The 26,413-nt window shown below is 36.7% G+C and overlaps 1 protein-coding gene across 1 annotated transcript; it reads right to left on the bottom strand.

The window, feature by feature from the left end:
- Positions 1–1,236: 1,236 nt before the first annotated feature.
- On the bottom strand, positions 1,237–26,413 carry LOC106870210 (uncharacterized). The gene is made up of 2 exons (XM_014916215.3): positions 26,098–26,413; positions 1,237–2,139 (listed from the first exon to the last, which is right to left on the bottom strand). The coding sequence occupies exons 1-2, from the start codon at positions 26,159–26,161 to the stop codon at positions 1,433–1,435; spliced, it is 771 nt and encodes a 256-aa protein (XP_014771701.1). The 5' UTR covers positions 26,162–26,413; the 3' UTR covers positions 1,237–1,432.

The following is a 26,413-nucleotide window of genomic DNA, read 5'->3' as shown; positions in this document are numbered from 1 at the left end:
ACTCCGGTATGTATATATATATATATACATACATGCACATATACATACATACATATACACAGACATATAAGTGTGTGTATATATATATATATATATATATATATATATATATATATATAGAGAGAGAGAGAGAGAGAGGGGGGGGGGGAGATGAGAAAGAGAAACTCTACTGCTCTCCAGCACCATAAGCAAGGAAGGTTTCATTGTGTACAGTTTCTACTTTAAGATTATACACAAATAACAAATGCAAATTAAGACAAAAGCATTTTTTAATTACTTTAGGATTGTGATCAGGAGAGAATATTTAACTAGTATATCTTAATGGCTTAAAGTAACAATGCTATACATTAGTGAACTCACATAATGCAGCAATCTAGCTTTGTATCTTTAAGTTTGGTTTAGAACAAAATTAGAAACTATAGGGGAAGGATCAATCCATTCTAGTTCGGTCCTAATTTAGCGAGCCTAAGCCGTAGTCTTGAAAGATTAACCACTTGAGTGTCTGAAACACGTAGATTAGCTGGTAAATATCAAGTTTTAGGTAAAATAATAAAGTGATAAGTTAATATTCATTTTGACTACATACCCGTATTCGCTGGTCTATATGCAATTGTCGCACCATAAAAGTGATAATTCGATAAAATAGCTGGATTTTTAATTTAAAAATCATCTTTTGATTTAAAGCCTATTTTTGTAACATATGCTACATGTCTTCTACAAGTTTAATTTGTCCCTGTTTTGTACACACACACACACCAGGGGCGGACCCAGGATGAGGGACTGAGGAGTACATTCCCTCCTCAAGAAAAGAAGTGCACCCTTCTAAATAATGTTATTGTGTCCTTTTCTCCGGGAATTGTATTCCATTCTGACTTTGTGCCCTCCCTTCGAAAAATTCCTGGGACCGGCCCTGCACATACACGCGCGCGCACGCACGCACACACAGACACACACGCACACACACGATTAATATGCAATTGTAACATATATGCAGGTCTATGTAAATACCGTTCCAGAAGCATATATTATATAATATTGATTTCTAACATTTGCATACGACTTTAAATTTGTAGAATAAAATCGATATTATCAATCTTAGTACTCTATTAGTATTTATTTTGCCGACATCCTGAAGAAGAAAACGTGAAGTTGATTGTATTTGACGATTCTACCTGTCTGCCAATTATATGTTGTATATCTAAAATTTGATGAATGAAAGAAGAAAAACGAAATAGATACAGTAATGTAGGTGATGATATATCATTTAATATCATTAATTACACAAACAAATGAACGTTGCTATTATGTATTAGAAAGAAAGTGGTGATCGTTTTATGTGAATGTTGACTGAATATTGAAGAGAATATTTAAAAGAGAATAAATATCAATATGAGCATACAGCACACACAATATGTGTATATATATATATCAGTTAGGACAAAAATACCAGTTTCTTTTTTTTGCCTCCAACTGCACTTCCATAGCTTCGAGAAATATTTGAATCTGTTGGACTAATAGAAGAACCAGGGTTTTTTCCTCCGTGCAACTTGAGAAGATCTGCAGTTTTCTGTGCAATCACCCATGATGTAAAGAATTCGTAGTCGGTGAGCAAATCTCTTACTTGTTCGTTAGGAGACATTTTGATCTTTGGATGAACAGTTTCTGGTTTAATCTCTGGTTCAGGTGCTATACGATTGCTACGAGCAGATATTGGTCTTCGTTTCTTAGGTGCAGGACCGTTAACACCACCGTCAGATATAAGAGAAACATTATCTCCACCTAATAATTGGTTAGTGCTTGCGGTTCGATTTTTCTTTCTGAAATGCCTCCTACATTTATGAACGCAGTATATAACAGAGCAGCCACCATAAACAAGAATCAATAATGGCAATACACAATAAAGAGCCATATTATTGTCATCGGCGTAAAAATTTGCAATTTTATCACCCAAAGTGAGATCTCCTTCAGGCGCGTCTGTTGATGAGGGTTCAGTACTCACTTCCAAAAGCTTCCGAGCATTAATTCGAGAAGAATCGAATATATGATTCGATGATCCCTCTTCGGCTATCAGCATGTTTGGGGATTTTACGTTTGATAATTCATTGTCTGTCAACGATTTCGCCATCTTGTTACTGGAGTCTGAAAGTAACAATGAAGACAACGACAAAAACTATTAGAGAATTCATAGAAATAATTTCTTAAATGCATGAAACTACATCAAATTTCACAAGAATTAATGAGGAAAATTAACATCATTAATGAGAACTAACATTGAACGTCATTATCATATTCTAATAATAAGGAAGTCAATTTTGTAAGAATGTGGCTTAATTTAGCAGAGATATTATAGTGACGACTTCAAATATTAAAACATAAGATGCACAAGACGAGGAAGCCTCTAAGCCAGTGGTTCCTAAAGGAGTTCATAACTGTACTCTTCGAGGTAGGGAAGCGTTAAGATGTATGAAAGGATGGCGAGCAAAATTATATCATTATGAAGTAACCATGAAGGTGGGAGGGCAGGAGCGAGGAGTGAAACGATAATACAGGAGTGGAGCTCCGTAAATCTATTCGGTTATATTAGGAAACTATTATCACTTCCGGTCGTGGTTCTTCAAGTAACATAAACCAACTCGCACCCCACTTTCCATAGATGAAAGGACAAAATAGTTCGTATCAAAGTAATTCACCTTTCTTCGCCATGTTGTTGGACAAGCTTAAAAAGTCTAAAACCATGCTAGTTTGATTAAACATGTTTAATTTTATTAGCCAACGTAATTTGTCAATCTCCCTTTCAATCATAACTCTCGCTAAGTGGGTGAATTGGACGGCACTGCCCTCTCACTATTCAATGGTGCACCTTCAGATTTACAGCGATACACTTATTTCGAAACTCTACTTTAGCATTATTACAAATTAGTGCCCACCCAGAATATTCTGAAGCACCCGCATGCACCAAAGTCTGGCGACAGGCCAGTTTTCAATTCTCTCAGCCACTTACTTCGCTGCTTTATGTTGCATGTCATGCGTGAAAGATGGCGCACATCATTTGCATTAAAAGCGGTCACGTGTAAATCCGCGTACTTCCAATACTGAAGCCGACATACGAACTGTATAGAAAGATTTGATTCTCAGCAATTGTTTCTCGTTATAACAATTTATTCAGCTTAAACACGAAAACAATAATTTTCACAAGTCCAACCAGAAAGTACATCGGGACAAGTTTGCTGCAATGGAATACAACACCAGCAAAAGAAATATTTCTTAGACTACATGGCTTCGGTAGTATTTTTTGAGATATATGCACAGGAAAATTTTCAAAATTTTCTTCAAGGTACATTTTTTATTAAAATGATGAAAATTAGTATAATCAAAATAGCAAATATTGTTCATTAATATTATCAAAATAAGAATAACTGTAGATTGCATACATTATATATTAATGTGATGACCATTACTGATGAGCAGCAATAATTTTTGTAATACTTAGTTTCATTTCCATGCTGCACCACTTCCATTCAGTTGCGTTTCTTACTCATAATCTGGGTTACTTACGTTTAAAACATTTTTTTTAACTTGATAAGATGACGAAAAAGGAATAAAGAAATAGCTTGGCTACATTAGACGATTAAACCGAAGCTTTGATTCTCAAAAATTGTTTTTACTTCCTATTTTTATAAGTGAAATAATAAGCCTGTTTACATTTAAATTTAATTACAGTTACTACTTTTATAACCCTACGTGGATCTGTTCAGTTTGACTCACAGATTTTTTAGTTAATATTTTTTTAACTAAACAGTTTGAAACGGCGTATACTGGTGTAATTTCTCAGGCAGAACACGGTTTAGTCTGAACATTTTTGATAGAATTTCATTTCGTATTTTAGAAGTTATTTCGTGTTAAAGTTGTCGTACTTGGGTAATTTTAACCAACCAACGATGTGTATTCAGTTAAAGAAAGCTACTGCTGTTTGTGATAGTAATCGAAGAAATAATTTGTGTATGGAGACTGAATGATTCCAATGATTTTTTTCAGATGAAAGGTCGGTTGGTGAACAAGGTGAAAGACTACGGCTACAGTACATTGGTGCTGGAAGAAAACAAAGCATATTTGTTCTGTTTTACCTTCATGTTTTGATAATGTTATTTTTAATCTAATAAAGACTTTTATATTGACGAAATGTGTTTGTTGTTGATTATAGTAAGATAAAATCATAACAATAACAATACATCTCAAAGTTGTAAAATAAAGCATTTTGAAACTACAAAAAAGCTAGTTGCGGAACCGTTGCTCTGTAGGTCTTTTAGATACCGGTGCGCCCTATGTGTAGATAAAACCAAAATCTTCCCCCCAAATTCTGCCCTGCGGCTTAAATACTGATGTCGGGCAAACGAATAAATATATGTAAATAATATTTTTTCCTTCTTGGTGTTGATTCTTCGATGTTTACTGGTTACTCCGACACGAGAACCAAAAAAAAAAAAAAGCGCGTAATATGCAACACAGGCAGTAACCAAAAAATAAGATACAACAGAGTGGTGACATTTAGTAGAGATGACCCGGAAGTTGTTCCTCTTCGATTACTATCGCAAACAGCAGTAGCTATTTTCAACTGAATACACGTCGTTGATTGGTTAAAATTAACCAAATTCAACTTTAACTTGAAATAGCTTCTAAAATACGAAATTTTGTCAAAAATGTTCAAAGTAAACTCTGTTCTACGTGAGAAATTACACCAGTATACGAAGTTTCAAACTGTTTAATTTAAAAAAATTAATTAAAAAATCTGTGAGCCAAACTGAACAGATCTTGTTTGATTTAATGGAGTAACTGCAATATTTTTTTCCCCTTAAACCTTTCGTCGACCTTTCAAACAATAAGGCGGTGAGCTGGCAGAATCGTTAGCACGCCGGGCAAAATGCATAACGGTATTTCGTCTACGGCTACGTTCTGAGTTCAAATTCCGCCGAGGTCGACTTTGCCTTTCATCCTTTCGGGGTCGATGAAATGAGTACCAGATGAGCACTGAGATCAATGTAATCGACTACTTCGCTTCCACCAAAATTTTCAAGGCTTTGTGCCTAGAGTAGAAATAATTATTGCTTTCATCCTTTCGGGGTCGATGAAATAAGTACCAGTTACGCATTGGGGTCAATGTAATCGACTTAATCCCTTCCTCCAAATGTGAGGCCTTATACTTCCAGTAGAAAGGATTATTCTTTCGAACAATATTTAAGTATCATATACATAAAGTCAAGTACCCAATTATTTCTTAATTATAATAAGTTGGTTTCAAAAGTTTTTCTCTTTCTACAGTTTCATTTCTTCCATTTTTAGGTATTTCTTCTGGACTTTGATTTTTATTAGGAAAAATGCACAAACATTACTTTCTATTGCTACTTCCTTCAGAAATTCACTGTAATGTCATATCTTTCCTTTTCCTATCCATTCTTTGGACGTCAAAAATCTCCTCAAATTTTCTTTCAGAACCAAAATAATTTTTCCTTCCATACAATTCTTCAAAGTACTGCGTATAGTTAGTTATAAAGTGTTTTTCATTTAATCCACGCAAGAACAAAAATTACCGTATATACTCAAGTGATAGTCGATCTCATGTAAAAGTCGACCCCCTATTTTTGGCCAAAAATTGGAATTTTCCACAGACCTCCGCATAAAAGTCGACCCTAGTATTTTACGAACAACAGGACAGCAATTGTGGGTCAAGGTACCGCATTATCTTGTACGTTGAAATAACACTGTTACAAAATTGTGTGGCTACTTTACTGTAGCCTGCTCTATAGGTAGAATGCTTGGTGCTTATAATGGAATGTTCGGTGCTTATAGTAGAACACCATTTAATAACGAGCACTACACATCTGTTGATGGGTGCTACATTACCATTACTAAAATGTATGCACAGGATATGCTGCAAGCCTGCATACATCTTCAAGCACAATAAACACATGCGACATACATTCGTTGTTTACATGGCGAGTAACGTGTTTCACAAACAGAACTATTGGTGAACACTGGAAAACGCTACTGTTTGAATTCGTACAAAGGCGTGACTTTGGTAAGCCTAAAAACATTCAATTAATCGCTAGATCAGTGGTTCCCATGCGATCTTTATATTTTTCTCATCTCCAAATACAATAAATACATGGGTCATACGCTCGTCTGTTTACATGGTGAGAAACGTATTTCACACACAGCACTGTCGGTGAACAACAGCAAAAACCACTGTATGAATTCGTACAGAGGCATGACTTCGACAGGCCTAAACACATTTAGTTAATCGCTAGATCAGTGGTTCCCAAACTTTTTTTTATCGCGGAATCCTTCGGGATTATTTATTAAAATGTGGTACCCATGATAACTTTCAGTGAACCCTGGGGTTTTGCAGAACACACTTTGGGAATCCCTGTTCCAGATTAACAATTCTACACCATATTACGGACATTTACTGGTAATTGCAAATGACATACTGCAACATTTTTTTCATGTCTGTGAAGGACAACATATACACAGAACACGACACACTGTTTACCTTATAAGAATCGTGTGACGAACGCATTCCACGAAATGACAACATCGTGAGCGTGAATACGATAGCACCTAGGCCGAAATGCATTAACATTATATTATTACTGTAAATTTCATACTGATCTATTTTTTATTACAGCTCTTGTTTCATAGCATAAAATAATTTGTACCGTTATTCCTTTCTGCTTTAATGCAGGATTCGATTTGACGTGCAGCTTTTGGCGATTCCTCTCCGCTACAATGATCGGTGGAACTGTATGGGAGTCAAACTGATAACTTTTATCGGAGAAAAATAGCTTAAAATGCTATGGCGATTTAAACATAGAAAAAGTAGGTGAGAAAACAGAGGGCAATGAAGGAATTTGGCATGAAAATTTTTAAATATCAGGTCAGGGTTGGGTCATAATGTCTCTTTGCAACTCAGCTGACCTCAGTTTCCGTATAGCACCCGTGGAATACAGTCGTATAGTTGAGGATTTAAAATTTCCCCGTCATTTTACGCAAAAATGTCCTCCAGAAAAAATAACAAATGTGCAGCATCATTTAAACTAAGAGTTATTAAAGTTGCTGAGAAGACAAATAACTGTGTAGCAGCAAGAGAATTTTGTGTTTCAGAGAAACTTGTGAGAGCCTGGAGAAAGAAATCTAACAAACTTCAGACAATGCCAAAAAGAAAATGTGATAACAGAGGAAAACCTTGCCAGTAGCCACAATTAAAGAAAAAAGTTGCAGATTGGGGACTTGAAAATCGTCAAAATGAAAAGTGCGTTGCTCGTGAAGCCATCCGAATACATGTACGAAAGGAATCAAAGAAAGATAGAATTTCAGATTTTAAAGCAAGTGCTGGATGGTGCACTGGGTGCATGAGGCGTTATAACTTAGTACTTTGGCAGAGAACTAAGATCGCACATATGCTGCCTGCTGATTTAGACGATAAGATAATAGAGTTTCATCGGTTTGTAATTAGAAATCAGCAGAAAGACGGGTATGCATTATCATGTATTGGGAACATGGACCAAACGCCTGTTACTCTTGACATGCCAGAGAATCGGACTGTGAATCAAAAATGAGAAAAACAGTGTTCCCGAGAACCACTGGCCACGAGAAAGTATGGCTGATGGTACTAAATTAAAACCGATAGTTGATTTTAAGAGAAAAACAATGCCGAAGGAGAAATTTCCAAAAGGAATTATCATTTATGTGCATCCACAAGGATGGATGGATGAAGGTGGATGTAGAAAATGGATAAAGGAAGTTTGGAATTTACGACCTGGTGGACTACGAAAGGAAAAGAGTTTGTTCGTGTGGGATCAGTTTAGGACACATCTAGTGAAGAATGTTGTTGTTAGCCTCCAGTCACAAAATACTGACATAGCTGTAATTCCCGGCGGACTTATAAGCGTTTTGTAACCATTAGATGTTAATATCAATAAGCCATTTAAAACCATGATGAGAATCAAGTGGAATAACTGGATGCGTGATGGAGAAAAAACGTACACGAAAGGAGGTAGTATGTAAACTCCATCACTACCTCTATGTGAATGGTTCGTTGATTCATAGAAGGAAAAAACAGTTGAAACTATTGTCAGATCATTCAAGAAATGTGGAATTTCGAATGCATTGGATGATATAGAAGTTTATTGTCTATGGGATGAGATGGATGATGTGCTACCTCTAACTATGGACAGTAAAGATGAAGATAATCATTATGATGATATCATCCATCTTGATGATTATGAAGCTTTATTCAGTGCTGAAGGTGATGAACAGCTTGATTTTTGAATATTTTAATGAACTTTTGTATGTAAAATGTACCATGTACCATAATTGTAATTTAAAGCTGTATTACCGTAAATTTCTACTTCACTTTTTGTTGGCCTAAATAAAAATTTGATAATTTATTGGTTTTTATTGACATTATTAATTATTTTGATATTTGTTTTATATTTTGGGCCTTAAGCTTCACTGAATTTATGAAAGATAAAAATGCAGCAAAGAAATTGGTACGGTAGTCTCTAATCCAGCTACGAAGAAGAAAACGTTATCGGTGGAGACTGTTGGTGGTGAAAAGTGGTGTTGTGCTTCTACTTCTTTTATCACTTTTCGCATTTATTTAATTAGAAATAAAAATGCACCACTAATATACTGTGCCGTAATACACTTGTGATGAGTGTGACTTTAACCATGAATATAAAAATAGTGTAACGTTATTGAAGAGTTATGACATGACACACACCGAGTTGGTATCAGCTGTATGTACCGTATTTACGGTACGTAGTGGCATGCTGGTACCGGGTAGATATGTTACCGGTGGTAATGTAATATAATTATGCGATATAAATTGACTTCACTCAGCTAGTCTGTTAAGTTTGATGGATACAAATAAAAGAGAAAGTGTAAGTATTTATAAGAGCTACGAAGTCTTGTTTATGAGTTTTGTTATTTACTCGGACGTGTTTTGATGCATAGAATTGGTAATATTACTGTAATTCATTGTGTTTTTGTTTTTATTCGCTTAGAGATCAGTTGGGTTTCTGCTGCTTATACGGTACTTCGGATTCTAGCTTGATTTTCAGCCCCCTCAGAAGTAGTATCTCTGTATCAAAAGTCAACCCTATAAATTAGACCTTAAAAATGGTCTAAAAAATTCGACTTATACACGAGTTATATACGGTAACAATAATTCAATATTTAGTAGGACTCTTCCTAAGGAATCTTTTGTGATTTATATTTAAATAAGCACAAAAGCTGTTGGTTTAAAGTCCTCTGCTATCAGTTACTTCTTGTGCTTCTTTCACAATTCCATTCACATCTCGGATGTATTTTAAGAATATCTAGCATTTAATATCACCAATTCCAACCAGAAAGTTGAAAGCAAAGTTGTGTGACTCCCTTAACGATTCTGCCAGTTTACCTATGATTCAAAACTTGTTACATCCCATGTTATTGCTTTTGTTGCTTAGTTCTAAGTCACCTGATCGAATAGAATTATGATCAAAGGTTTAGTAGAAAGTGGGTTATACATCTTTAGATTGTATACCTGACTTTCTACTATAAAATTGAAGAAATAGACGGAACGCTGAACTCCAGACTAAACAACTCAAACAACATTTATTTAGGTGATAAACATACAAATCTTTTAGTTATACATCTTTAGAGGTGAGAATAACGAGCTGTCGAGTATAAGACCGAAAGATGTAGAGACAGCTTTAAACACACGTCCATGCTCAATCGCTGGCCAGCGAGAAAGAGAATGAATTGAGCGGGAAACGCTTGCTTTATTAATTCTACGCATGCGTAAGACTACGCATGCGCAGTCGTTACTACAGAGCTCCCTCGCCAGAGCGGAAACGCACGATAAATAAAATCTGTTAGAACGCCTGAGGCAGGATGGCCACTGAAAAACTACCCACAAGATGTGGTACAAACACACACAAAGAAAATTCAAAGAAATTAAATGTACACTTGTGAAATACATGCATGCAACGTATAAATGAAATGACAATGACAAGACAACCGTGATGACAACTGTCCACGAAACTGGAATCACGCGATGTAAAAGTCTGAGAGTTTGTTTTCCCTGAAAGGAAAGAAAATGTATGAGTGCACAAGTGTGTGTGTGAGAAAAAACACAGAACATGCAATGTATAAATGAAATGACAATGACAAAACAACCGTGATGACAACTGTCCAGGAAACTGGAATCACGCGATGTAAAAGTCTTGAGTGTTTGTTTTCCCTGAAAGGAAAGAAAATGTATGAGTGCACAAGTGTGTGTGTGAGAAAAAAAACACAGAACAAGTGAAAGTGTCTGTAGTATAGACTGCGAAAAAAAATCCCAAAACACCGAGATAGAGTACATTGATGAAGACGTCGGCGCAGGAACTGCTATAGCTGTGTTCTGTATGTGTGGTGGTAATGATGTTGACAGTGGTAATGATTCAGTTGAAACTTGGCGACGTCGGGGGGAAAGCTTGTAATTGATAGTAGTAATTGTTGTCGTCACGGTGGTAATCTTGGTTGGCGCACGACGCTGGTGGCGAAAAGGCTGTTTAGTGATGAGTGTTTGAAGAGGTACGCTTTTACAGAACGATCGACAGACACAATTTCTGTACGACCATTAGCGAAAAACCTCGAAGAAAAATTTTCTTAACCCAAGATGAAAGAACGACCGTGCGAAATTAATAACAAGAGTTATTGTGTGGCATAAAAGATGTATGTGTAATGTGAGAGTGTGAAATGCGACATATAAAAACATAAAAAGCAGGCCGTAAATCCTGTCTGTTTTTCGTGAGTGGAAAAAAAATCCACTCTAACAGAGACGAGAATAAAAACCGCGCTTGTTGAGTCGTGTTGACTATGTTTGGAGATGTTGGTAATGTGTAGTTCAGTCTCCATGGCCGTATTTGTTCTTTAGTCGAGGTTCACCAGTTATAAGTTGGTAATCCGTAGTTCATGCTGCGTTTTTTCTTCGTCGGGGGTCACCACTTTAGTAGAAAATGGGTTATACATCTTTAGATTGTATACCTGACTTTCTACTATAAAATTAAAGAAATAGACGGAACGCTGAACTCCAGACTAAACAACTCAAACAACATTTATTTAGGTGATAAACATACAAATCTTTTAGTTATACATCTTTAGAGGTGAGAATAACGAGCTGTCGAGTATAAGACCGAAAGATGTAGAGACAGCTTTAAACACACGTCCATGCTCAATCGCTGGCCAGCGTGAAAGAGAATGAATTGAGCGGGAAACGCTTGCTTTATTAATTCTACGCATGCGTAAGACTACGCATGCGCAGGCGTTACTACAAAGGCATTCCAGCTATGATCATTTTGTCTTTTTAGGACAACACTATTTAACATGGCTTCTCCTTGTATGAGATGGTAGAGTGCACTTTGAGAGAAAGAAATTTAAAGGCTGCTTCTAGTAAACCAAGAAGTTTCTTCGTTTCCAATGCAAACAATATTATTCCGAAGTTGAGTCGCTGCCAACTGATGATATTCAACATTGTTTATCTCTAGGAGAAGTATATCCCTGTTAACACTCAAATTAAGAGCCCTTAACCTAGTCAATCAGACTACTAGAAATAGTAGGTTAAATCACCCCAAATCATACTTTACCAGTCTTTAAAAGAGGAACATCGCATAACACAGACCTAGGCACACTACTCAAAATAAAGATTAGTTAGCCCTGCTTTGAACGCTTTTTCATCATATCTCTGCTTACATAGAGCTTACATTGGAGTAAACAACTGAAACATGAAAATGTCCCTACCACTCATGTTAGTTAAGGAATATGGATATAAAACAGGGATGGGGAAACTTTTAGTGGGGCGGGCAAAAATTTCCAATGAAAAAGGTCTGCGGGCGGACAACAAGCTCTAACTCTTATTTTTTTGTAAATCTTGTATACATCTATATATAATTCGATATACATTAATAAAGATATTAACGCGTAACATCTTCATTAACACCACCACTGAATTTAGAACGTTTATATTACTTATGCGGTATTCTATATTTTTCAGCTAGAGTGTAGTTGGATCTCAAGGGGATAGTACAAACCTAGCAATATATGTTTTATAGTGAATACAAAATTTCCATTCAAATGGCAATTACTGGACGATTTCTGTTTGAGTCTAACCGTTTTAAGTCGAAGTGAAAACGCAACATATGTCGCAAATAGGCATATGAATATTATATAAATTTTATAATTGAAAAATTTATTATATTTTGTACATACGAGTTTATTGGCCTGCAAGTGGATCAAAATGTGCTCGAGGGCGCAATTGCGCCCGCGGGTGGGAGTTTCCCCACCCCTGATGTTAAACAACAAATATGATATAAGCATTATAGGACAGCCTGTATATCAATATATTTTATTCGGTTTGAGCGACTTCAGTTAGATTTACAAGTTAGAATTTACAACACATTTACTTAACTCCATAAAATAATTAAACCACTAAAATATGAGGTCTACCTCATATGAAACAAGTACATATTTTTGTGTCCAAGCATCAAGTCATTAAGACATTTGGAGAAACTTTCACTTCACAATTTATTTGTATAGATTTTTTATCCTTTTTTCTGTTGCCCTACAAACAAGTAAAGCAATAACTGATATAGTTACCATTGACGTATGATAAAGTCAGTGTTTTGTAGTCTTGGGAACAAATGAAACGTTAATCGTTATGGTTGACTGCTGCTGTAAATACTCTTACGTGTTATTGATTCGTATAGGTGTTTTATAAGCTAGCAACATCATAACAAACAATAAAAGTGGAGATTGGCTTAGATGTCAATTAATATCAAAAACAGCATGGTACTGAGATGCATAAAAAGTGTATCGCAAAACTTTGCTGTAAGACACCTAAATAAATCATTAAAATATTGAATACAATATGTCTCTTATCTGACATTTTATTCTAGATTGCTTTTTCAGCCACTGTCCTTGTAATATCCGCTGATTCGTTGCAGATAACAATGCATCATCACTTTTCAGTCTTCACATGCAGACATTGATTAAAATTGTTCGCATTTAGCAAAGGCGATTTCTTATTGCACCTTCGCCATCGTAGATTGTCAAACGAATATGTTATCAGTTCCGATGTGTGTATATATAAGCTGTTCTATTAATGGTTTGTAACATCAACATTTCTAACTTATAAGGATTCTTAACTGTTATAAGTTATAAATCACTATCAGAGTCGTGTTTATATGCATGTCGGAACTGACATCTTATTCAGAACACCAGGTAAATACGTACAATCAAATCGCTTAAAGCAATTGTTGTTTTGAGTAACTTTGGAGATCTGTGTAAGAATATCAATAAGCTGTTCTGTTATGTGTGTGTGTGTGGGGGGGGATTAAACTTGTGCGAAAATCAATGACAAAGAAGTAAAGACAAATGTGTTGAGTTCAAAGGCAACTGCATTTTACTTGTCCTTTTTCTTCTCTTTTCATTCCTGATTGTTCTGACAACTATACCATACTTCTTTCTCACACACACCTATATATATATATACGCACACACATACATACATACATACATACATATACTTAAAAGTGATGTTCAGCTGTTCATGAAGCTGTTCATGAAGGCTCTATTAATCAGTCTCCGCGTCTAATCATGCTACTTCAAGTTTAAAAAAGTACCATTTTGTATTTGTAAAGAAGAAATGTTTTCACTTTTCAGGAACCATGCTTTAAAATATGAAGAAACTGCTGCAAACAGAATAAAGAATTGAAACAGTTTGAAAGAGATGGGTGATTGAAAGATGACAAAAGGAGAGAATTTCATTCTAGTTATATGTTCTCTTTTAGTGAGTAGCAGATGATGCAAAAATGAATTTATTTTACTTCAGACAGCATTGTTGCTTGGTTTTTATAGATTTATATATTTTGATATGCATAAGTATAATTGGTTTCAATATTTGGCACAAAGCTAGCAATTTAAGGGAGGGGATAAGTCGATTACATCGACCCCAGTTCCTATTTTATCCTGGTTCCTATTTTATCGACCTTGAAAGGATGAAAGGCAAAGTCGACCTCAGCGGAATGTTGAACCCAGAACGTAAAGAGGGACGAAATAGTGAACCACGAACTATGAACTATTTTTTTTGGTTTCCCTACATCATATTAATGGATACCTTTGTTTATATACTTTAGTTTCTTCTAGATTGTAACACTGATACATTGTTGTTGTTGTTGGCACTCCGTCGCTTACGACGTCGAGGGTTCCAGTTGATCCGATCAATGGAACAGCCTGCTCGTGAAATTAACGTGCAAGTGGCTGAGCACTCCACAGACACGTGTACCCTTAACGTAGTTCTCGGGGATATTCAGCGTGACACACTGTGACAAGGCTGACCCTTTGAATTACAGGCACAACAGAAACAGGAAGAAAGAGTGAGAGAAAGTTGTGGTGAAAGAGTACAGCAGGGTTCGCCACCATTCCCTGCCGGAGCCTCGTGGAGCTTTAGGTGTTTTCACTTAATAAACACTCACAACGCCCGGTCTGGGAATCGAAACCGCGAGTCTACTGCCCTAACCACTGGGCCATTGCGCCTCCACAACTGATACATTGATATAGCAGCTAAAGAGAGTACAGATAAATGGCCACTAGTTGAATAGCGTTCCAAAATATATATTATTTTTTCATAATAAGAATCAGAGTTTAATCTGTCAAAATTTCCACTGAACCAGTTTTAAAGTATTTCGATATAATTTCACATGGACTGAAAGAACTTTGAACAGCAACATAAATTTTGAAAACGACTTCGTAGACATGAATCCATTCATATGTACGTGATATATTGATTTCCTTTGACCAGGAGGAAATACTGTTGTTTTAGTAAAGGAACAAATAAAAAGTCATAGTGTTCGTACTTTTTGAAAAAGAATAAAATTAATTATGTAAAACCAAACGAGACCCAGTTGTAAGTTCGACTTTATAGGGGCGTGTCCCATTCTAAATAAAAGAGTGTACAAATGATGAAAAAAAATTTTTTTTTAATAAGGAAAGACACTTCTAAACTATTCTGCTTTATTCTCACAATTCTTCTGTAAAAAGAAAATAAGAAATTGTATCAATTGTTAACAGTTATAGTCGAAAAAGACAAAAATAGGAAAGAAAAATTGTACACAGCGATGAAAAGAGACAAGAATACAGTGGAAATGTCTAATTGTTATAATTTCATGTCCTTCAAATCGCTTCTGCTAACACAAATTGTTGCAAACTTTGTTAAGGGGTTGAATAATTCATGTTATCGATTTGCCCCTCCTTCGAATTTATCTTGTGCTAAAATTTGAAAGTAATATTTCCCTTCAAATTTATTTTCTTTAGTCTTCGAAAAAAAAAAAAGATAAAATTTGGTTGACAGAAACGGCTTCCTTCACAGTTTTGCCAAAGACATGGCTGAGATGCTGCAAAGTCAATTCTGCTCTTTTTTTCAGTGACCCTGATTCAGTTGACTCAAGCAGCTTTGCTTCTTTGACTCCTCAGCATGTCCTTTCCGACATAACCTTCGACGCTACTGACATCCTAGCAGCAATAAAAGAAATCAAATCTGATTCACCAGTGGGTGCTGACAGGTTCCCTGCTAGAGTGCTGAAGGTATGCAGACAGCAACTTGCAGCTCCTCTTGCAAATCTCTGGCGGAAATCACTGGATGCCGGTTTTATCTCTCAAAACCTCCTCTCCCAGTCAGTTGTTCCTATCTTTAAAAAGGCAATAAATCGCTCCCAGTAAACTACTGTCCATTCTCACTAACCTCACGTATCATCAAAATATTTATGAGAGTGTTGAGATCAAGAATAACACCCTTCCTAGAGCAAAATCATCTAATTTTCAACCAGCATGACTTTCATGGTGGGAGGAACTGTCTAACACAGCTCCTCCACCACTTTGATGATATCTTAAATGCACTAAGTGAGGGCTCGAACACAGATGTCATATACCTTGATTTCAGCAAGGCCTTTGACAGAGTCGACCACAATATACTGTTAAGGAACCTATCCAACACTGGAGTCGGTGGAAAGTTACTTCAATGGATTAAGTATTCCCTAACAAACAGGACCCAGCATGTTGTGGTTGATAGCATTCACTCAAGACCAGCAAAAGTTTTCAGCGGAGTCCCGCAAAGTACTGTGCTGGGTCCACTTCTTTTTATTGTCTATATCAATAACATTGCAGATTCCATTGAACGTAGCACCATTAAAATATTGGCAGATGACTCTAAGCTTCAGAAAGTCATTAAGGGACTTATGCGCACTAACCCAGTGGGCACACAAAAACAATATGCAGCTGACCGAAGAAAAATGTGAGGTCATCCACTTTGGAAAAGAGGGCACACTCAAACAACCATATACACTACCGCCGGGAGACCTATTTGAACCGTTGGATAATACCAGAGACTTAGGTGTAACTGTCGACAGCAACCTTAACTGGAGTGTGCACATCAACAAAAAAGTCGATGTTACCTGCAGAATGTGCTCATGGATCCTCAGAACTTTACAATATAGGGATCATGAAACCATCATCCTTGTCTTCTCCACATTCGCTAGACCCCCACCTCGAATACTGCCGCCCATTGTGGTCTCCCTACAAAAAACAAGACATAATGAGGATCGAAGCACCACAAAGATCAATCACTAAAAAAGTAAATGTCATGACGGGACTTGATTATTAAGCTCAGCTTAAACAACTGAAACTCTATTCTCTGCAACGCCGCTGTGAACGATACGTTATTTGCACCAAGTGGAAAATATTCCACCAATTTTATCCAAATGATATCGATATTAAGTTTACAATTCACCAAAGTCTAGGTCCCCGTGCAATGCATCCCCTACAAAGGTCGAGACCACATCACATAAAAACATTGCGGCACAATTCCTTCACTGCAAATGGTCTTGTTCTTTTCAATGCTATCCCGAAAGAAATTAAAGTAGAAAAAGACGCTACAACTTTCAAACGGTACCAGGACAAATTCCTCTAGGAAATACCGAATAAATCACCTACACCTGGATACGTTTCAGCCAACAACAACTTTTTTGCTTAACTGGTCCGTGCCAGTTGGTGCTATTGAGTTAGTCATGGCCTGGGCCAATAATGGCCGAAACCAATCTATGTTAAGTTATCTAAGTTAAGTATTATAGAGTAATTTTACCGAGAAAGTATGCTTTCAATTATACCCTTGCCCTTGCTTTATGTTTACAAAAGTTAGATTCTGTTATATATTGGCATTCTTAGTTATATAGATGTGCATCATATTCCACTCAAAAGAAGACTGACTTATTGGCAAACATTCACTTACCATTATACATTAATTCCTGACGCGCAGACGCGGGATATCCTCATTGTGCTTCTTTTATCGCTCATACAACGATTTCTGCCTGCTACACATTTTCTCTCCATAGTGCTACTCGATACACCCGTCTTTTTCCCTCCCTACTATATTTCACGGCATAACTACAGGGTTTTACTTTGGCTATGCCTTATTTCACCACACACACATCTCGCACTAAACTCCGAAAAATCCCTCCGGCTGTTCAAATTGAACAGTAACGCCATCGATATCACTAATTTAGAAGCACCTCACTAACTTCTCACCTATTAAAAGAAAAATACCTATTAATTCGTAAATGATGAAAGAAGGCCACCCAGTAGAAATATTAGAATAAAAAATGTGGCATGCATATATTGTGAAAAGGAATATTATTACAGAATTTTACAATAATTACAAAATCTTAAATATTTTTATAATCTTTAAGCAGCAATAATCACAAAAAAACTTCTTGGCAATTAAATTTTAAAGACACGATGTGTTATTGTTCTTATTGTATAACCCTAGGAAAGCTCTGATTGTAGTATTTACGTAATCAACCGAAAAGACTAGGTGTGATCCACAAATATGTTGTTACAGTCATGTGCCATCGTCAACCTAATTACAGTAGCATATGCGCTCCTAGAACAGTCTTAATATGTTGAACATTCTCCGCTAGACAGTCTGCTTCTGCATGATTGCAGATTTTGATGGTGAACACGGCGGAGGCGAACAACTTGTACTTTGATCAAAGTGCGACACTTAACATTGGTGGTGTGTATCCCTCCACGTTGTTTGAGGCTTCTCTATATCCTGGTTACACAACTATTTCTTTATGTGTTTTGTTTGTTCAGGCTGGGGTGTGGGGGGTGGGAGAAAGAGTGTTGTTGTTATTCAACTCCATGTTAGTCCTGTTTAAGCAACTCAAAGGAGTCCAGTATGATCATCCGTCATGTTTGTATATATCAAAGACCTAATGGTTTAATAGAACCTTTTTTTTTTATTTAAATGAGTAGTGTGATTTGAGTAGTGTGTAGAATTCATTGCCATTTCGTACCGGATAATTGATCCGGGGTATTGTAGATGTGCATGGGTGTATCCGGGGTATTGTAGATGTGCATTAGGTGTAATTTTTCATTTTTGCAGTTGGGACAGTCAGGATTGCAGTTTGCTGTAGCAACAATCTATGCCCATTGTATATTCAAGTAGTATTTTAGTTTTAATGATTTTTTGTTTCATTGTATAAATAGTCTGTAGGTAAGGTATTTCTACACCCTGTAATTATTTGAGCAGTTTTATAATCCACGCTAGATCTTCTGTCGGTCGCACATAGTCCCTATGATTACTCTAAGTATGTTTGGGCATTGTTTTGCTTTCATTTATAATGCTTTTTATGTGCGATAGGAATTCGGTGTTGCGTACAAGTCCTCGTAGTTTGTCTGGTGGTGGCACATTTATGTTGTTGGATGTGAAGTCTGGTTGTATTTGAAGTTCTCAGGTGTTACTGGTAAGAAGGGAAACAGTGGATTTGGTAGGTATTAATATAAAATATTTTAAAACTAACTTTCAACGGCTAAGTCTGTTGCTGTCGAACCTGGTTTCCGTGATTTTTGTAGGGTTAAGGATCTTCTAAAACCCGCTCCTAAATCACGCGGATGAGCATATCAATTCATTCAATCCTGTTGTATATTATGAATTGTGAAAGGATGTAAAGACATCTGTATATGTATGAGATTGTATGTTCTGAGGTGTTTGAAAGTCCTATTTATATAGGTTAATAAAAAAAAGTAGGTTAGAGTACCTTGTGATACTCCATTCGAGAATTGCAAATTCTTAAAGTGTTGTCTTTGTACACTAAAGGGTTTGTAGTAACGCCTGCGCATGCGTAGTCTTACGCTTGCGTGGAATTAAACAAGCAAGCGTTTCCCGCTCAATTCATTCTCTTTCTCGCTGGCCAGCGATTGAGCATGGACGTGTGTTTAAGCTGTCTCTCTACATCTTTCGGACTTACACTCGACAGCTCGCTCACAACTACAGAACAACGTCCCAACAACTATGCTCATACACACAGAAGCTGTAACAACTAAAGAACTAAAGATTTATATATTTACCACCTAAATAAAGTGTTTGAGTTGATAGTCTGGAGTTCAGCGTTCCGTTGTATTCTTTAATTTTATAGTAGAAAGTCATGTATACAATCTAAAGATGTATAACCCACTTTCTGCTAAAGTGGTGACCCCCGACGAAGAAAAAACGCAGCATGGACTCTGGACTACCAACTTATAACTGGTGAACCCGACCAAAGAACAAATACGGCCATGGAGACTGAACTACGGATTACCAACATCTCCAACCATAGTCAAGACGACTCAACAAGAGCGGTTTTTATTCTCGCCTCTGTTAGAGTGGATTTTTTTCCACTCACGAAAAACAGACAGGATTTACGGCCTGTTTTTTATGTTTTTATATGTCGCATTTCACACTCTCACATATACATACATATTTTATGCCACACAATAACTCTTGTTATTCATTTCGCACGGTCGTTCTTTCATCTTGGGTTAAGAAAATTTTTCTTCGAGGTTTTCGCTAATGGTTGTACAGAGATTTGTCTGTCGATCGTTCTGTAAAAGCGTACCTCTTCAAACACTCATCACCAAACAGCCTTTTCGCCACCAGCGTCGTGCGCCAACCAAGATTACCACCGTGACGACAACAATTACTACTATCAATTACAAGCTTTCCCCCCGACGTCGCCAAGTTTCAACAAATCATTACTACTGACAACATCATTACCACCACACATACAGAACACAGCTATAGCAGTTCCTGCGCCGACGTCTTCATCAATGTACTCTATCTCGGTGTTTTGGGACTTTTCGCAGTCTATACTACAGACACTTTCACTTATTCTGTTTTTCTCACACACACACTTGTGCACTCATACATTTTCTTTCCTTTCAGGGAAAACAAACACTCAAACTTTTACATCGCGTGATTCCAGTTTCCTGGACAGTTGTCATCACGGTTGTTTTGTCATTGTCATTTCATTTATACGTTGCATGCATGTATTTCACAAGTGTACATTTAATTTCTTTGAATTTTCTTTGTGTGTGTTTGTACCACATCTTGTGGGTGGTTTTTCAGTGGCCATCCTGCCTCAGGCGTTCTAACAGATTTCATTTATCGTGCGTTTCCGCACTGGCAAGGGAGCTCTGTAGTAACGCATGCGCATGCGTAGTCTTACGCATGCGTGGAATTAAACAAGCAAGCGTTTCCCGCTCAATTCATTCTCTTTCTCGCTGGCCAGCGATTGAGCATGGACGTGTGTTTAAGCTGTCTCTCTACATCTTTCGGACTTACACTCGACAGCTCGCTCACAACTACAGAACAACGTCCCAACAACTATGCTCATACACACAGAAGCTGTAACCACTAAAGAACTAAAGATTTATATATTTACCACCTAAATAAAGTGTTGTTTAAGTTGATAGTCTGGAGTTCAGCGTTCTGTTATATTCTTTAATTTTATAGTAGGAAGTCAGGTATACAATCTAAAGATGTATAACCCACTTTCTACTAAAGGTTAAAATGATGCGCCTAGACTTGTTTATTATTGTTGAACTCGTTATGCCTCCGCTGTATAAGGTAACGTGAGCAGAGTGTTAGTTGAGTGTAATGGCTTGAGTATTCCTTGTGAATTGAATATGAGAGTGAATAGTTTCGTGATATCACGGTGAAAATAATTATTGTTTATACAAAAACCAGACCTATGATCGAAGGCATTCCATTTGTGACCATCTTAAACTTTTGTATTTCGAGGGCTACATTCGCAAATGTATCTTTTTGACTGGTCTATACACTTTCGTTTGAAAAGGGGAGAATCTATTTTATACTTACTTATTTCATAGCAATAAGTAAATATGAAATAGATTTCATAGATCAATCAAAAGAAGCCTATAAAGGTAACGGATTCCCAGACATTATTTAATAAATAATTATTGGTATGTTCTTCAGTATGTGCATCAATGGTCATTGTGTGTTTGATGCTATAGAGGCTTATCTCACTCGCCTAAGAGATGTTCACACACACAGTATAACTAACTGAAAACAGGAGTTTTAAGGGAGAACATTTCTCAATAAATATTTGAATTCTTTGATATATTTCTTTCTCTTTTGTTTTTTAAAACGGTAGGATGTAATTCGAGGGAGATTCAGCTTTTATTTCTAACAGATGTTGTGATGACATCGAACAGGAATGAGAAACGTTTTTAGTTACAGGGATGAATTCTATGCGCATAAGAGCATAGTAGTACTTAGAAAAATAATGAATCTTAAATTTGGCAAATTAGGTAAATGTCATACATTCAATTATTGTTTTAGTCTCAGAAATAATTGTTAAGCCCTGGATAGACAGTGTATGCAATGGGAGGCCATATGTGTTTTAGTAAGACTCTGCACTATCACACATGGCTCTAGTAACACAGGAATGGATGGCTGAAAATTTTCATGATCACATAACCCCTAACACTTGGCCTCCTAATTCCCCAGCTCTCAATCTATTGCACTATTACATGTGGAGCGTAGTTGAGAGAGAGGTCAATGAACACGCCCATAACACCAAAGATTCTTTGAAAACTGCCATAGTCAGAGCAATGTCAAAAATGAACCAGGACCTTTTGATTCGAGCATGTTGATGATTTAGATCTCATGCAGAAACAGTTTTTGAAGCTGAAAGTGGCTTTATTGAATAACATTATAGAAAAGAAGGTTTATTTTTATCCTCATAGCACTTTTTGAGGAATAAAGTTATTATCTGTTATTATATATCTGTTCTTTTTTTATAAACATAAATCTGTCCTCAAATATCTTAAGTGCCCTATATACATAAAACAATGAGGATCTTATCCGAGTTGATTAAAACGTTTGATGGTGCAAATAGTTGAATTTTGCTGCCTTTATATATAACACCAAAATGAGGTAAACGCAGCTTTATAAAAACACAAAATGAGTTAAAGTGTAACGGTATGTTATATCAATTTGTTTTTTAACAAAATACCGGCAACTCGCTACCTCTCCTCATTATACAGTTCATGTTGTCAAGCCAAATGAGAGGAAAGTTTGCCTGTTGTATCAGTGGAGAATGGTTGATTATTATTTTGCTGTTTCATGCCCCCAAGGAAATGCTGAAAACAAAGATTATACTTAATCAATTGACCAACGCTTTTGGATTTATTGCTAAAAACAGAAAGGAAAAAAGTACAGTTGAATGACGTGATAATTTTTTATTGGAATACAACACGTATGTATACGATACATATATAATACAATGCCACATTAAAAATACAAATCTAAAACCGAAGAAAACACAAACATGAACGAAGGAAGAAAGAAAGAGGAGAAAAGAAAAAAAAAGAAAGAGAGGAAGGAAGAAAGAAAGAAGAAAAGAGAAAAAAGACATCAATTCAGCACCAAGTGCCTGAATCGGTCGCACACAAGGTTCAACGGAACCTAGTGAAGCAAACCAGCACGCTCGCGAATTACCACGGGCAATGGTGAGGCGGTGACACAGCCAAACACCCTCACGAGTGACACCTCAGTAAGGCAATCCGTCAACGATGATAAGAGCTTCGCTGTTTGTGACCGAGCCCCTCCAAATATCTCAAACGCCACAGACTGGAAGAAATGGTTCACTGTCAGGTCCCGATACTTCAGGATTTTGTTTCATTCGGCTACGGAAGCAGCATCCAGGATGTGGGAGGGAGCAAAGGAGTCACAGACAGTAGTGTCCCAGATGAGGCAGCTACCTCTTACCCAGGTACAAAGGGTAAGGCCAGCTGGTCTCCTCCCATCACTTCTGGATAATCCCGCCGGCTCCAGAACTGATATTGACCCGAACCAGGGCCCACTTAATGATTCAGTTTCCTGATACAGCTGCGGGTAGACGGAAGCAGAGAGTATGGGACAATCTACGCTCAGGTGTCACTTTCAACTCCCTCTTTGACCAATCTAATTAATTTTCAAGGTGTTGCCTACTTTCTGCAAGTGCAAAATTCTTGGAAGACAGGATTGATGTCCTGCCTGTGGCCAACATTAGTGGTCTGCTCAGTCTAGATGAGCTCCGCATCTCCATTGCACTCAGAGTGGGAGTCAGTGTCTGTGGGGGACTGAGATGTCGCTGTGGTAGGCCCCTCGTCTCCATATATAAGTTAACATTTGCATTGTTGGAATGTTATCATTCACATTTTCCTCCCCAGCTCCATCAACTCAAGATAAGAAAATTTTTTTATGCAAAACTGTAATATGTATCATGCTGTGACGCATCACAAATCATACTGAAATATAGATTATCGACAAAGAAATATACAGTATCTCATTGACAGAGAAAAGCTCACCGGAGGAAAACAAAAATAAAATCTTTATGTGATCATATTCTAGCACCATATTCTGCACAAAAGCATGTAGGGTATATCAAAGAGGGTGGCTTGCTCTTTTCAGTAAAAACTGATGCTTCAAACAAAGGCGTCGCAAAGTATTTCTAAATGCTTCTGCGATACTTTCATTTTGAAAATGGAGTGCACTATGTGTAGCTTGATTTTTTTACAGTAATAACAAGAGAAAATAACAAATCAGCCATTAAATAAATTAGAAATATCAAGTTTTTATATCTCTTTAGACCCACACCTGATGCCTCCAGTGTCTGTATACACTGCTGATAATGCAAATGTAGATGCAACAATGTTTCTCAAAAACTGAAAACAGTTCAATATCATTATTGCTGGAAATTATATACGTAGTATTTTGTATAGTTCAATAGGATTTGCTACAGGAAAGATGGAACATAAGATTGAGAGAATTGTGCTCAGTATGTGCAACTATTTCAGTATCTCAGCTAGAAGGACAACACAGTCACAGGAATTTTATGAATCCGTCGATAAGAACAACTGTAATTTATAATACCAAATTGAAACTAGATTGCTTTCTCTCTCCCATCCTCTCTCTTTCTCTCTCTCTCTCACTCTCTCTCTCTCTCTCGCTTTCACTCTTGTTATCCAGCTATAACTGAATATCTAAGTGGTAGGAAGACCTAAAAAGTATTTTTCAGAATGTAGGTGAGGAGTGTCCTGTTGCATTGTAAAAGAAGAAAATACATGTGGATCGATGTATACTTATTTTCCTTCCTCATTCACTCATGTTGTTCTCAGTCTCTACTGAAGCGCTAGAAGCCGAGTCATGCCGCATAATTTTTGCAGACGTTGGCTTTGCAGTGACACCAAACTTAGCCAGGTGTGTCTAAGAAATGTGGAGCAAGTTTTGTTGCTTTTTATGGAAGTGTGATAAAGTCCTTAAGTAACAACTTCCATAACAAATTGTCAAAACTTAGCGTAACAACTGCCATACCTTTTAGAGAATTCTGTGACAAAGCCAAGGCCTATAATCTTCGAGATATTGGTATTGGTGGATTATACTAATAATATTGGATCGTAGAGACAATTATCTATATTCCTGAGACTGTAGTTATTCTAGAAAGTTGAAGTCTCTTCAACAAACCTCAAGATGAGTTCGTATATCTTTTTTATGCTAACACAGCGGTTTTATTTTAAATTTTGTTTAGCTCACAATAGAGGCAAGTTTATTATCAACATATTTTTACAGGAAGAAAAGAAAGAGAAAAATCATTAAAAGTATAAAAGTTACCGAGGAAAAAAACCTTAACTACCTCACCAAAGAAACAAAGAAAAAGAAAGAAAAAGGTTGGGGTTTAAGCTGCAGAAGATGGGGAGGAGTGAATAACGGGTTGTACACCCCAGACCAAATAGCGCTTTCAGCCGCATCTTGCAGACAAGATTGCAATGATTACCACAATTTGGAGAAAGAAAAGAAACCGTCCGGACAAGCTGAAAAGTAACCTCTCAGCAGTCAATATAGCTCACAACACCTTTGAGCAAACAGCCTTAGAGCGAAAAAAATGGAGATCGTCGGTCAAAATAGTATAAGAGATTTTGTTTCAACTAGCATTAACATGTTTATGGGTGTAAGGCAAAGGGGAAAAGCAGTTGCAAATATACCGCCTGTACTGACCCGTAATCTCCATACTTGCAACATCTGCGGACTTCTTTACAAATCGCTGGTAGGACTCAAATGTTACATTTGACATAAACGTTATGACTGACGAAGGAAGTGTAGGTTGTTGGATCCTCATATGTCGAAACCGACAGGGGAGTCCATCATATATATACATATAGATATACATATAGTATTATTAACATAGAAAAATTTTAGCCCCTCCTTACTGATCAGGAATTATTTTTTAAAAAAATACTGAATAAAGTGTGGTGTGTTCAAATTATTATTTAATAAGAAAGCTACAGATAAAGTAACCATTTGTTGTTTTCGAAGCTCGAGTTAAAACACTTGATGGTGTAGATGTTTGAATTTTACTGCGTTTATGTGTAACAATAAGGTAATATAGATATAATTTTATGTTTAATAAAAAATTAGTTAAACCGCCTTCGTTAAAAACAAAGCACTGGCAAATTGTTACCTCCCCACATTGTAACTTCCATGTTTTGCGCACATATATAAGTACGATTGTGTGTGCGCGTGCGCGTGTGTGTACATTATCAATAAAACATAATAAATTAAGTAACATTCACCACATTGAAGAATATGCAAGAAAAAGAAACCACCCAATCCCAGCAAACGTTAAAGTATTAAAAACTTACCAAGCGGCTCAACAAAATTGAATCCAAATGATAGGAAAACCAACAGATATGTAGCATAAGACATTGTTAACTGCCAGTTTTCTCGCGGCTTAAAGATTTAAAATAGGGTTCAGACCAAAGATTTGTGGCGCATAATTCACGAAGACGACTAAAATACACAGGTTCGCTCGCCAACAACAAACACTGTATTGTGTCACGAATGAATATCACAAATACCGATCCAACAACCAAAGATGTTTCTATAATCGACTGGATGGAGATTTAGCAAGTTTCAGCTTGTAAAATAGTCCTTGGATATTGAAATATGATATGACTT

Source organism: Octopus bimaculoides, chromosome 4, assembly GCF_046866305.1.
Source record: "Octopus bimaculoides isolate indiv1 chromosome 4, ASM4686630v1, whole genome shotgun sequence".
In the NCBI taxonomy this organism is placed as follows: Eukaryota; Metazoa; Mollusca; class Cephalopoda; order Octopoda; family Octopodidae; genus Octopus; species Octopus bimaculoides.
This window is presented reverse-complemented; position numbering and strand designations above follow the sequence as displayed.

Coding starts and splice junctions, on each gene's coding strand:
- LOC106870210 (XM_014916215.3), bottom strand. CDS start 26,161: ATGTCTTATGCTACATATCTGTTGGTTTTCCTATCATTTGGATTCAAT. Junction 2,140..26,097: donor CAATTTTGTTGAGCCGCTTG/GTAAGTTTTTAA, acceptor TGTTACTTTCAG/ACTCCAGTAACAAGATGGCG.